Here is a 12,675-nt window from a genome sequence, read left to right as displayed (position 1 = left end):
CTGACCTTTTGATACAAGGAGCTCTCTTTTCATATCTTACACAGATTCACTAATAATATTTTTCTACTATTATACTAGAATAAAAAGGAATATGAAATCCTACAATATTCTCATAGACTAATACAGAGTACAATATAACATTTTTTTTCTGAATAGCGTGTTTCAATTTGTTTCTGCTGACTTTATATTCTTTCAAATACATTAGTCATTCCAATATTTGTTGCAGTTTCACAAATGTTCAGTTTGTGTCCCAATCTATATATTCTGCCCCCACCACTTTTTTTCGGTCATTATATACACATTATACTGTGTTTAACATTGTTTTGTCTTTAAAGGTTTCAAATAAAATCAAAAAATTTAAAGGTGTTTAGAGGATGGGCCAAATTTATAAACACTCACAATCAATTCCCCCTACACTAACATATTGGTTTGACCCTAGATCTGTGCGCCGTCAGCTAACAATTACAAATTTAAAAATTATTATTATTATTAGTTTATTTAGCAGACGCCTTTATCCAAGGCGACTTACAAAGACTAGGGTGTGTGAACTATGCATCAGCTGCAGAGCCACTTCCAACTACGTCTCACCCGAAAGACGGAGCACAAGGAGGTTAAGTGACTTGCTCAGGGTCACACAGTGAGTCAGTGGCTGAGGTGGGATTTGAACCGGGGACCTCCTGGTTACAAACCCTTTTCTTTAACCACTGGACCACGCAGCCTCCTAAAAATATTTGTTTATTAAGAGAATGGTGGGAATGAGAAAGAAAGAGATTTTTTATTACTACCAAAAACTTTTTTTTTTTTTTTAAAAGGTAAGGAAGAGAGTATCAGACTGTTATTAAAAATGAAATAATAAGGTATCAGGTTCATCTTGCCACGGGGCCATTGATGAGTTCAAGTTCAATTCCCACCAAAATCTTTTATTTTTTAATTTAGATTAAGTAGTAGTAAATATAGCAAGTGGCTTTTCAAAATCACATAAGCCTGATTTTACTTTAGTGAAAAAGTTCAGCTTTCATATCGAAACTTGTCTACTTGCTAATAATTTAAACTCCCATTCAGTCAATAATAAACATTTACGGTACATTATGTCCATGAATTATTCTGAAAATGTTGAAATAAAAAAATAAGCTCATCGTTTACAATTATTTATCCACTAGTTGTCCATTTTAGTATCATAAACAAGTTATTGTGCAAAAGATTGAATGAATAGTGTTTGCTTTTTTATAATGTGTTGTTTAAATGCATTTTTTCAGATTTATTTAGCCTCGTTTGAAACGCTGCTCTGCGTTTACACGTCCCTGTCAGCCTTCTGAATTATGATGTCATTATCATTTTGTTGGGGGAAAACACTTGTTTATGTTTGTTAATATTAATCATGTACTTAAAAAGTGTGCAAAATGCACAGAATTGCTTCATAAATATATCAAATGTATATTAGCAAAAAAAATGTCGCCTCGCTCGGCCCCTGACTGTGCTATGTGAAGATGAGATGCCTGCACCTACTGTACTGCAGTGAAAGAAGCCATCAGTCATCGCTAATCCACGCAATAGTACAAAGAGAATGTCATTGTGAGGTGAAACACACACACACACACACACACACCCACTGGCATGACTTGAACAGGCTGCGGGCTGCACTATCGATTTCTGAATCCATGTAAAAAACTGTACATTCATTTTGAAACCTCATTTAAAGTGTGAATCTGCTTTACTGCACCCACTTTCAAATAAATCCCCTTCATGCTTTTGAGCGGTACTTTAAGAGTTTGTTTTGAAAAATGAATGTCCAATAACATTTTATTGTTGCCTGCGAGAGCTTGCTCATACTGTCGAGCTATTTCAGCAATGTCAGAACACAACTTTTGCAGGCAGCTGTAATTGTGCCACTTTACACCTTAATTCTTCAGTTCAATTTGCTGAGTGCTTTTTGGCACAGAGTAGTGGCCATTAAATGTGACGCTGATTTCGTTGTTGTAAGAGATAATTAGGTGATTGAATAGGTACCTTAAAAAGACATTTCTGACTACAGTCTTGAAAATGTCTTCATTTCTTCCCTGTCAAAACCTCCACAATTGTCACTATATTTTGTATGTGTGTTTGTGAATACATAACATTGCATCTGTAACGGTAAGGTCTGATCCAAAGCTGCATTAACTATGCAGTGGCATATCCCACACACACACAAACATAGAGAGATAGAAATTAGACATGTCCAGCTACCTAATTTTTTTTCAGGCTTAATATTGTATGACCTTGTTATCAGAAATCTGTGTTAATCAGCAGCAAATCCCTGTGTTGGTCTGTGGGCTGTTATGCTTAAATCATGAGGCGGATGGAAGCTGGTGTTTCCTTTTAAATGTCAGCAATGTAATTTTTTTAGGATGCCTTTGATCGTGTCTTCAAACAAAAAAAAACAGAAAGTAAGGAAAAAAAAAAAACAGGAATTTGAACACAAGTTTGTGACTCTAATGCCGTGGTGTGTTTGGGTATGCACTTATAGAGTTCTGCAAAACGGGAACAACACCCTGAACCACAGGGCAGTGCCCAGGTCTGAATACAGGAGAACAGCATCCTGAACCACAGAGCAGTGCCCAGGTCTGAATACAGGAGAACAGCATCCTGAACCACAGAGCAGTGCCCAGGTCTGAATACAGGGGAACAGCATCCTGAACAGCAGGGCAGTGCCCAGATCTGATCAGGTCACTGAATGTCACATTAGGACTGAATAGAAGGTTGGTTTGAGAAGCGTAATTGTACTAGAACAAGATATATAGGAAGTAAGAGAAATACTGCAAAGGTACTACTGGGCTTGCCCTTAACAAGTAGATTGTAGATTTTGAAGGCCAGTGGATGCTTTGCTTTCCTGTCTCCCAGAGTGGAAGAGGGAGGCGGGGTCAATTGCTAATTATATTTTGTTTGCAAAATGGAGGCAGATTTCATGTTTCACTAACCTCAATTTCCAGACAAGTGTTGTGTTATTCGTGGTTCCTAAGTTGTAGAAAAAGTGAAACAAAAATATGCACATTAACTGTGTTTGACAAGGTCTGGATTAAATAAGTACACTGAAACGGATGGATTAATACAGAATGACATATTTTCACAACACAGAAAAGGTTTTGGGTTTTTTTGCATTCCACGTGTGTTTTTTTATTGATTTTATTTATTTATTTTAGCTCAGTCTTATTCACAGCATATGTGAAGCTGCTGTTAAGAAGTTACAAGGAATCATTTCTTTGTAGCTAGAAAAGAAAAAGGCTGCTCTTCTACTTTGCACTAAAGCATGTTCTGATGTTATTTGATGATGTGAACAAGATGGTAATCAATCAAGTAACAGTAGATCTATATCCAAACATGTTAATAAATCAATTGTGTAACAAGGTTAATCAATTTGATTAATATTTATTTCTTAGCAGACGCCCTTATCCAGGGTGACTTACAATTGTTACAAGATATCACATTATATTTACATACAATTACATTATTTTTTACACATTATTTTTACATACAATTACCCATTTATACAGTTGGGATTTTACTGGAGCAATCTAGGTAAAGAACCTTGCTCAAGGGTACAGCAGCAGTGTCCCCCCACCTGGGATTGAACCCACGACCCTCCGGTCAAGTCCAGAGCCCTAACCACTACTCCACACTGCTGCCCCTATTAATAGCTTCCAATTAGTCACAAAAACGTCATAAATTGGATTTCTAAATTAATGTTATCAATTACAAAAGTTAGTTTGAAAACATTTCTAAAAAAAAAAAAAAAAACACGTCTGCATCTCAAACGTAGCCCATAGTACAAATTAATTCAATACAACTCGTAAGCAAAGAAGAACCCATTAATGAACAAACTTAACAAATGAATATCCAAAAAGCATGTACTTTATTTAAAATACTGAACTTTTACCATCCGTTGTTAGTATCACATCTGCCAGAAGAGCGATCACATGACCTTAACCCTGAGCTATTGCCAGAGCGCTTGCTCTGCGTCCCGCCTCCAGATAGGCAATCTGCTATTTCTGAATTGAGAATTTGTGTTTTGATTGACAGTCTGCCAATACTCCCTTGCTAAGGTTTATTTTTCTAATCCCAGTGGATCACTACCAGACTTGTGATTTTAATAAGGGCAGAGGGGCTGCACAATCAGTGCTTGGTTTAAACCTAGGCAATTCCTGAAAAGTCGTGCTTAACTTGTTTTAATATTTCTGTTTGTGCAGGGAGCCCCGAAGCCGATTGCTGTAGAGCCCTGCTCCGGGAACAAGGCAGCAGTGCTGACTGTGTTCGTGTGTCTCCCAAGAGGCTCGTCGGAGGCCCCTCCTCCTGGCCAGTCCGGTAAGATCTCCGCTTCTCCCACTACAAGCACTATAGAACTATTGAATGTTTGGAGAGATGTTCACCTTCCTGCTGTTAAGCTACTGCTAAACACTGCTTTGATTTAGCGATTTCAAAACCAAGGTTGGATCACTGCCTTATCTTGGTGTGCATGGTGGTATTTTTCTCCTATTGCAAACCATTCACTTTTGTTGAGATTTCAAATCCTGTGACAAGGTGGGAATAACAAACGTCACAAAGGGTCCAGTCACAACACAGCACATTCTGCCAACGCTTCTGATTCAGAGCGAAATTCAGTCACAACACAGCACATTCTGCCAACGCTTTTGATTCAGAGCGAAATTCAGTCACAACACAGCACATTCTGCCAACGCTTCTGATTCAGAGCGAAATTCAGTCACAACACAGCACATTCTGCCAACGCTTCTGATTCAGAGCGAAATTCAGTCACAACACAGCACATTCTGCCAACGCTTCTGATTCAGAGCGAAATTCAGTCACAACACAGCACATTCTGCCAACGCTTCTGATTCAGAGCGAAATTCAGTCACAACACAGCACATTCTGCCAACGCTTCTGATTCAGAGCGAAACTGGCAACGGACTTTGTATTGAAAAACAGAAACAGAAACACTTGCCATTGCTAGGACTAGAAGATGCATCTAGACTAAAACTGTGAGATGATTCAATAAAAAAGTGCTTTTTAGGACACACTGTTAATTAATTATAAGAACTGTTCTTACCGTGTGAACATGTGGAGCAAGATGCCAGATCATGTACAGTAAGTGTGGCATCTTGATGATAAAACACAATCTCCAGTTCGGAGTTTATATCGGTTATTATTTTACATTGTGCATAAATAGCAGTCTGCTGTCTAATACTCAATCGGGAGTTTTTTTGTTTTTTTTTTACTTTTGGCAGTTTAATCTGACGTGCCATCTGTGCCTGCCCTTGACAAAGACCAGGGATTTGTTTTTCATTGTAAGACAGAAACAGCAACACCTGTATATGTCCTGTTATTTCAGCATTTAATATATATATATATAGATATATATATATATATATATATATATATATATATATATATATATATATATATATATATATATAATATATGATTTACTAATTAGGTTATTTAAATAAATCTCTTTCACAAATTGGATGAGGTCATGTCCTCACCAAATGGAGCCCAAGCTGTTGTTCCTTCATGTCAGTTTACATTTACAGGTTTTACAAGCATAGGATCTTGTTTTACTAGCAATTCACCACATCCTCTGTATTTGATTAAGCTGCCTACCACATACTGTACAGTCATACTTAGCACATATATCTGTCTACCTACCTACCTATAGATAGATAGATAGATAGATAGATAGATATATGCTATATATAGTCTATACATTCATGTTACAAAACCCAAATATATGTACAGGTGCACTCCACTTATAAACGAAGTACGTTGTAAACACAATTCGAAATGCTGTATGTAACTGCGAACATAAGTAACTTAAATATTTACTCTCTGTAAAATCTCATAAATGTTCGAAAATGTTTGTTGTCCCTGTCAAATAAATACCGGTAAATATCAGCAATACAAGAAAGCTTAACTGCCAAAGAACGGGAGTTTTTTGGGCTGTACAATGTAATTGTAGTACCATTTTATGAATTTATAGTTTCGCTAAATGTAATTACAATTGTATACATATGATTAAACTGTACAGCAGCTGTGCTAACAAACACATAGCAGAATAAAAGTAAACAGCAATGGTTTTCCTGCCCGATGTCACAAATGCTGCCGTGACTGTCATTTACTGTCCCGGATGTACCTCATTGCGCTCCCAGGGGGAGGCTCACAATTGGCTGAGCGCCACCTGGGGTCGGGGGGGCTTTGGTCCGCCAGGGTGTCCTCGGCTCACCACGCACTAGCGTCCCCTGTAGAATGGCCAGGTGCCTGCGGGCTTGCCTGTAAGCTGCTTAGAGCTGCGTGGTCCTCCCACTCTGTAGCTCCGAGTTAGCTGCATGGCGGGGCTGCACAGTGAAAAGAAGCGGACGGCTGACGGCACACATTTCGGAGGACGTGTGTGCTCGTCTTCGTCCCTCCTGAGTTAGCTTGGGGGTTATAGCGGTGATCCAGACTTTAAAAAATTTGGCATTTCAAATTGAGGAGAAAACGGGGTATAAAAACAATTGCCGATTTCCAAATTTATAAAAAATGTAATTAAAATAAATAATGTACCTGTAATTTTTCTTTTCATTGTTAACATCCTGACAACTTTTTACACTTATAACGTTATTCTGTTTCAAAGCTAAGTTCAAAATGGTTGCTCTAGTGCACTGCTGGTGTAAGGATTATTGCCCACATTGGGTTCTTTGTTGTGTTATAGAGAGATGTTAACAATATAAAGAAATTGCAGGTACATTATTTAAACATTTGTAGGAACACGTATAACGCTGTACTTTTCGAAACCCCCGCTACTTACTCTAAGGTAAAAAAAGGGTGTACAGATGAGATGAATATGCAATATCAATATCATGGTTGCACAGTTTTTCTTATTTTCATACACAGATGTACGGAGAGTATAGTTTGGTATTTCGTTCGGTGCATGTCATCTTTTGTATTTATTTATTTTAATTGTTGCGATAACTAGAGGGAATAGAGATATACACTGCATTCAATTGAAGCCAGCTGGGACATTATAAAACCAAACAAAGGCATCAAGGCCAATTCTACAAAGCGCTGCTTGTTCTCTGTGTTGAGCATGATGGGAGATGGTATGTGCGCACTGTGTTTACCTAGGTAATTGCATATTGAATCAGCAAGCTGTAGGACAGTGCACATTTACTCTGCAGCAGCAGGTGTGCTAAATACCTAGCATCCTCATGATCTCAGAGCAAGCACAACACGGAGCATTCATGGTTCAGGGATTTGTTCCTGAGTTTCTTACAGGGAGCTTTTAAATGCATTTTATATCTTATCCAGTTTCCAGAATCTGATTTTAGGGAAATACTCACTTCTATTGAACTCTGTATTGAGTATTGTGTCCCCATTATTTTACTGTATGTTACAGATTTTTTATTAAGTTCTGCTTTCTCTATCAAATTCAGCCCTAGGCTTGATTTTGATAACTGCAAGCGTGCCGAGAATTGTCCTGCCCAAGTCTCACCTCAATTTTATGAGCAGCAATCTCAGATGGGATAGCCAGTAGGGTTTTGATCTGGTAAATGTAGGTCAAACCGAGCAGATCATGAGAAGCAATGCTTCACTTCCAGGCTTTATTTGAATTGTATATTTCAATAAATACAGCCGTCAGATCGGATCCTGCACCCTGAGAATAAATACTGAAGAAAAGAAAACACGTGAAGGATCTGAGCAAAGATGTGAAATGATGTGGAAGAATTGAAGCATTCCCTGAGTAAAGGGCTTTGTGGTTCATGAGGGCAGAGTGGATCAGCATCCTGTCATTATTGATCCCTTTGATTTTTTTTTTTTTTTTTAAGAATAAAGTTGCTTGAAATACCTAAAACATTCATGAAGTGGGTGTACTTACTTCAAGGAGAATTTTACATTAGTTTTGTTTTTTATTCCAGACTGGTTGTCTGTACTTATGGACCACTTTAGCACCTAATGGAATAGACTGGAAATAGATTTTGCTATGTCTGTTTTTATTGGGGGGGGGGGGGGGGGGTTATGCCATTTAAGAAATAAATAAAACAACCCTTTGATTCAGAGGTTTAAAATAGCATAATTGATCATTGATCATTTGATGTTTCGATCAGTGTAGTATGTGATTCCTCTGAGTTTTGCAGTGGCCTCGATCCCAAATAGCAGCAACACTTCAGAACCAGGTGGGCATATACAACTGAGAGAGAGATCTACAGGCCAGCTGTTTTCCCTTTGCCATTTTGTCCCAGCTATCTGCATATTTTGTATTATAGTTGTTTTTTATTTATTAGGCTATTCCGTATGTACTGATATTGTTTGTCCCATACATACACTGCACCATTATTCCCCTGTCACAATGCACTGCCAGCATGTTCCAAACTCATCATCAAATACAAACGTGGATAACTACGCGACCCACAGCTTTCTAAATGAGGTGTTTCCAATTCTAAACACAGAACCTTCAAGCTCTATGGAAGTGTTTCCCAGAGTCCAGTCTTAAAACCTTAAATCCCATCACCAATAATACTGCACGCTTAGCATATTCGTTATTTAAATTAATTTAAAGGATTCATTAAAATGGATGCCTCAGCTTCTTGATAATACCTGTTAGATTACAAAGTCACCATGGGACACATGCGTCTCCTAGACAGGCACAGATTGAAGCTGATGTCGACTATCTGGACAGGACACACTGTGAAGGAGGATCCTATCTTTTCTCTGGCTGTGTTTGAGAGTTTCAAAGCAGACATGTTCAATGCCTTTCTCATCAAAGACCTTTATCTCAGACAGTGAAACAGAGCTTCAGTACATATTTCACACAATATATTATTGTTTATGTATCATTGTTTTTGTTTACGCTATAGTTAATACCCTGCTTAACATTTGACTTCATTTAAAAGGTAAGGCTGAATATCAAGTTACAGTAATAAAAAAAAAAATGATAAAAAAAAATATTTACTGCCTGAAATATTGCATTTTCCAGAATCTTTGATATGAGTGAGCTGTAATAGACATGCCCCTCCAGTTATAGATCTGTGTGAGCTGTAATAGACACGCCCCTCCAGTTATAGATCTGTGTGAGCTGTAATAGACACGCCCCTCCAGTTATAGATATGTGTGAGCTGTAATAGACATGCCCCTCCAGTTATAGATATGTGTGAGCTGTAATAGACACGCCCCTCCAGTTATAGATCTGTGTGAACTGTAATAGACATGCCCCTCCAGTTATAGATATGTGTGAGCTGTAATAGACATGCCCCTCCAGTTATAGATCTGTGTGAGCTGTAATAGACACGCCCCTCCAGTTATAGATATGTGTGAGCTGTAATAGACACGCCCCTCCAGTTATAGATCTGTGTGAGCTGTAATAGACACGCCCCTCCAGTTATAGATCTGTGTGAGCTGTAATAGACATGACCCTCCAGTTATAGATCTGTGTGAGCTGTAATAGACACGCCCCTCCAGTTATAGATCTGTGTGAACTGTAATAGACACGCCCCTCCAGTTATAGATATGTGTGAGCTGTAATAGACATGCCCCTCCAGTTATAGATATGTGTGAGCTGTAATAGACACGCCCCTCCAGTTATAGATCTGTGTGAGCTGTAATAGACACGCCCCTCCAGTTATAGATCTGTGTGAGCTGTAATAGACATGACCCTCCAGTTATAGATCTGTGTGAGCTGTAATAGACACGCCCCTCCAGTTATAGATCTGTGTGAGCTGTAATAGACATGACCCTCCAGTTATAGATCTGTGTGAGCTGTAATAGACACGCCCCTCCAGTTATAGATCTGTGTGAACTGTAATAGACACGCCCCTCCAGTTATAGATATGTGTGAGCTGTAATAGACATGCCCCTCCAGTTATAGATATGTGTGAGCTGTAATAGACACGCCCCTCCAGTTATAGATCTGTGTGAACTGTAATAGACACGCCCCTCCAGTTATAGATCTGTGTGAACTGTAATAGACATGCCCCTCCAGTTATAGACATGTGTGAGCTGTAATAGACATGCCCCTGTTTGGATTTGGAGGGTCCTGGTGTCGGGGATCACTTTATAGAGCCTCACTCCTTTCAGACGTGTTTCCTGAGGCTGCAAAGGAAAAACGCTGGGCTGCCTGTTATCTCCTGGTGTGTTTTGAAGGTGGATTACTAAAACAGTATGTTGAACAGAAATGACTAAGGGCTGTCATGCATTGAGGAAAAAACAAACAAACAGCATATTGAGGCTATTGCCTGCCCCACTCCGCTTCCAGTGTCTGTAGCCCTGGTGAGTTCAGTATTGCGTTCATATATCCCACAAACACATTCTTTAGTCTTGCATATGGCTTGAGACCTACTTTATCCGCTGCAGACCTCAGGCGTGTATTGAATGCATTTAGTATGATATGTTGCATGGGGGTCTGGAGATGTTAGCTATGCGTGGAAGTTATCTTCTTTCACTGTTTAATGAATAGAAAGGTTCTTCTACTGGGGGAAAAAACAGTGTCAGGTTTTCTTGTATTGCATTGGCCTTGAAAATGTATTTCATGTTAATCACACATTTCAGTTGATTTATAGACGGATGTAAAGGTATGGTTATTATTGTGGCGGCTTATAGTTTTGTAAAGACTTTAAGGTGTCTTTATTTATAAATCTGTAAGGCATTTAAACACAGTACTCCTCCTGAATATAAAAAGTATGTCCAAAGCAGAAAACAGTGGTACTAAAAGAAAAGCAATTTGGAGAAACAGCAGAAGTGGCTAATGGAAAAATCTTTACTGGTCAGCAAAATCTGAAAACTGAACCTGATGGAATGCCCCAGCTGTTATAATTAGTATTCAAAATGACATCACAATGAAACTGTACCCCTTTGTTACCATGGAGATCAGAGGCAAATTCAATTAGTGCCTATTTTGGAAATGGCCTGTTATTTCCCATCACTTAGCACACACACAAAGAGAGAGAGAGAGGACATCATTTCCCATCCTTTATTATTTTTTAACTCATGAGCTTTGGATTGTGATGTTTAATAGCTCCTGAAAGGGACTTTTCTGCAACTTTGTGGTTTGGTTTTGTGTGTGTGTCTCCGGTTCAGTGAAACCTTGTTATTAGGGCTGGTCAAGGGACTGACAAAACATGTCCTTAACAGGGAGAGGCTTTGCTATTGAGGATACATAGAAGCTGCTGTAGCAAATGAATACCACGGGTTGTAGGGTTTGTTTAGGATCTTGCTTTAGTCCATGCATTGAATTGCTTTACACTTTATTGAACAGTTTATCCATTTCCTTTGTGTTGTAATTTACTCATTTAGTTTCCCATGGAGTAAGCATTCCACTGTAGCACTTTTTTCATATTCTCTGTTTTGAGGCTGGCTTAATAAGGCAGGCATTGCAAGGCATTATTTCAGTGTGTTAGGCAGGTTAACAGTATTTCAGTTCAAGTTCAATGCAGCAGGGAGCAGGTTCAGAAGAACGAGCAGGGTGTGTTGTAAAAGCACTGAACAAGAACGAAAGCTTTTCAACTGAGCTGCCATCTGAATCAATGATTCAACTGAGCTGAATCATTGTAAGGCTTCTAACTGTGGCTGTTCAGAAACACATCCTCTGCCTCCTGTTCTTTTGAGCTTCATATACAAGTGAATACAGTCAAGCTGCAGGAAGCTTCATAATGATGGCAGACCAGTCATTTAAAGTCATGGTTTAATATGTTATCAGATGTATATTAATTTGAGGTCAGTGTAATTGTGGCACATTGTTGTTCTCAAGCAGCTGATGCTTCAGAAAGCTCTTTGAAAAGCTGGGTGTTTATAAAGTAAAGCTCCAGGATACAAGATGAACAACCTGGCAGGGATTCTTATCAGGCTCCCTTCTTTCAAAAGACTTAAATGAACAATGCATTGTGTATGATAATATGTACTGCATGTTTGTATGCTATTCCTTTTGAAGCTGTAGACAGGGTCTTTATGTTTTAAAGATACATTGTCCAATGGTTTTTAAATTGGGTTAAAATCCAGCTTAAGTCATAAGTGACTTTAGTTTGGTGGTGATGTATTAATCTACACCACAAAATAAACATGGGATTCTGTAGTCTCTACCCACTGTAGGGCTGATCAGAGCAGTGAGGAATAAACATGGGATTCTGCAGTCTCTACCCACTGTAGGGCTGATCAGAGCAGTATGGGGAGAATAAACATGGTAACATGAGGTGGGGGGGTCATTCATGTCAGGATTATGGGGAGCTTGCATTAGAACTGCAGCCAAGTTCTGTCGCCCCTCTCATAATGCTGAGTAAGGGGCTGGTCTGGGATACCACAGCTCTATACTCTGCAGAGCAGGTCTGAGATCAATTCGAATTCCTTTTTAAAATCAATTCCAATTCCCATTCCCTTTTAATCAATTCTAACACGTCATTGATCAAAATTGCAATTAGCAGAATCCTGTATAAATGAACTTCTCACAGTGGCAACACGTTATTCAGTCCCAGTCGCTGTTAGTCAATGAAATTGGCTTTAAATGAAAGCAGCTGAACAATCACAACAGTTATTATGGCTCTAAAATACCAATTCCAATTCCTTTGAAGAAATTGGAATTGGAATTAGGAATTGATTTGAAAAAAGGAACTGACTTTAGAATAGCCTGACTATAGAATAGAATTTCTGCTGTCTCGTTTGCTGATGTTAAAAACAATTCTGATT

The 12,675-nt window shown here is 38.7% G+C and overlaps 1 protein-coding gene across 2 annotated transcripts in view; it reads left to right on the top strand.

Moving 5' to 3' along the window:
• atrnl1a (attractin-like 1a) overlaps positions 1–12,675 on the top strand; it is a 200,490-nt gene that overhangs the window by 181,075 nt on the left and 6,740 nt on the right. For both annotated transcript variants that reach the window (XM_034026182.3, XM_034026181.3), the window contains exon 28: positions 4,221–4,335. In XM_034026182.3, the coding sequence (XP_033882073.3) occupies positions 4,221–4,335 (115 nt within the window). The remainder of the gene's footprint in view (positions 1–4,220; positions 4,336–12,675) is intronic.

Source organism: Acipenser ruthenus, chromosome 7 (genome assembly GCF_902713425.1).
Source record: "Acipenser ruthenus chromosome 7, fAciRut3.2 maternal haplotype, whole genome shotgun sequence".
Lineage (NCBI taxonomy): Eukaryota > Metazoa > Chordata > Actinopteri > Acipenseriformes > Acipenseridae > Acipenser > Acipenser ruthenus.
The sequence above is the reverse complement of the archived record's forward strand: the minus strand, read 5'-3'. Positions and strand labels throughout refer to the sequence as shown.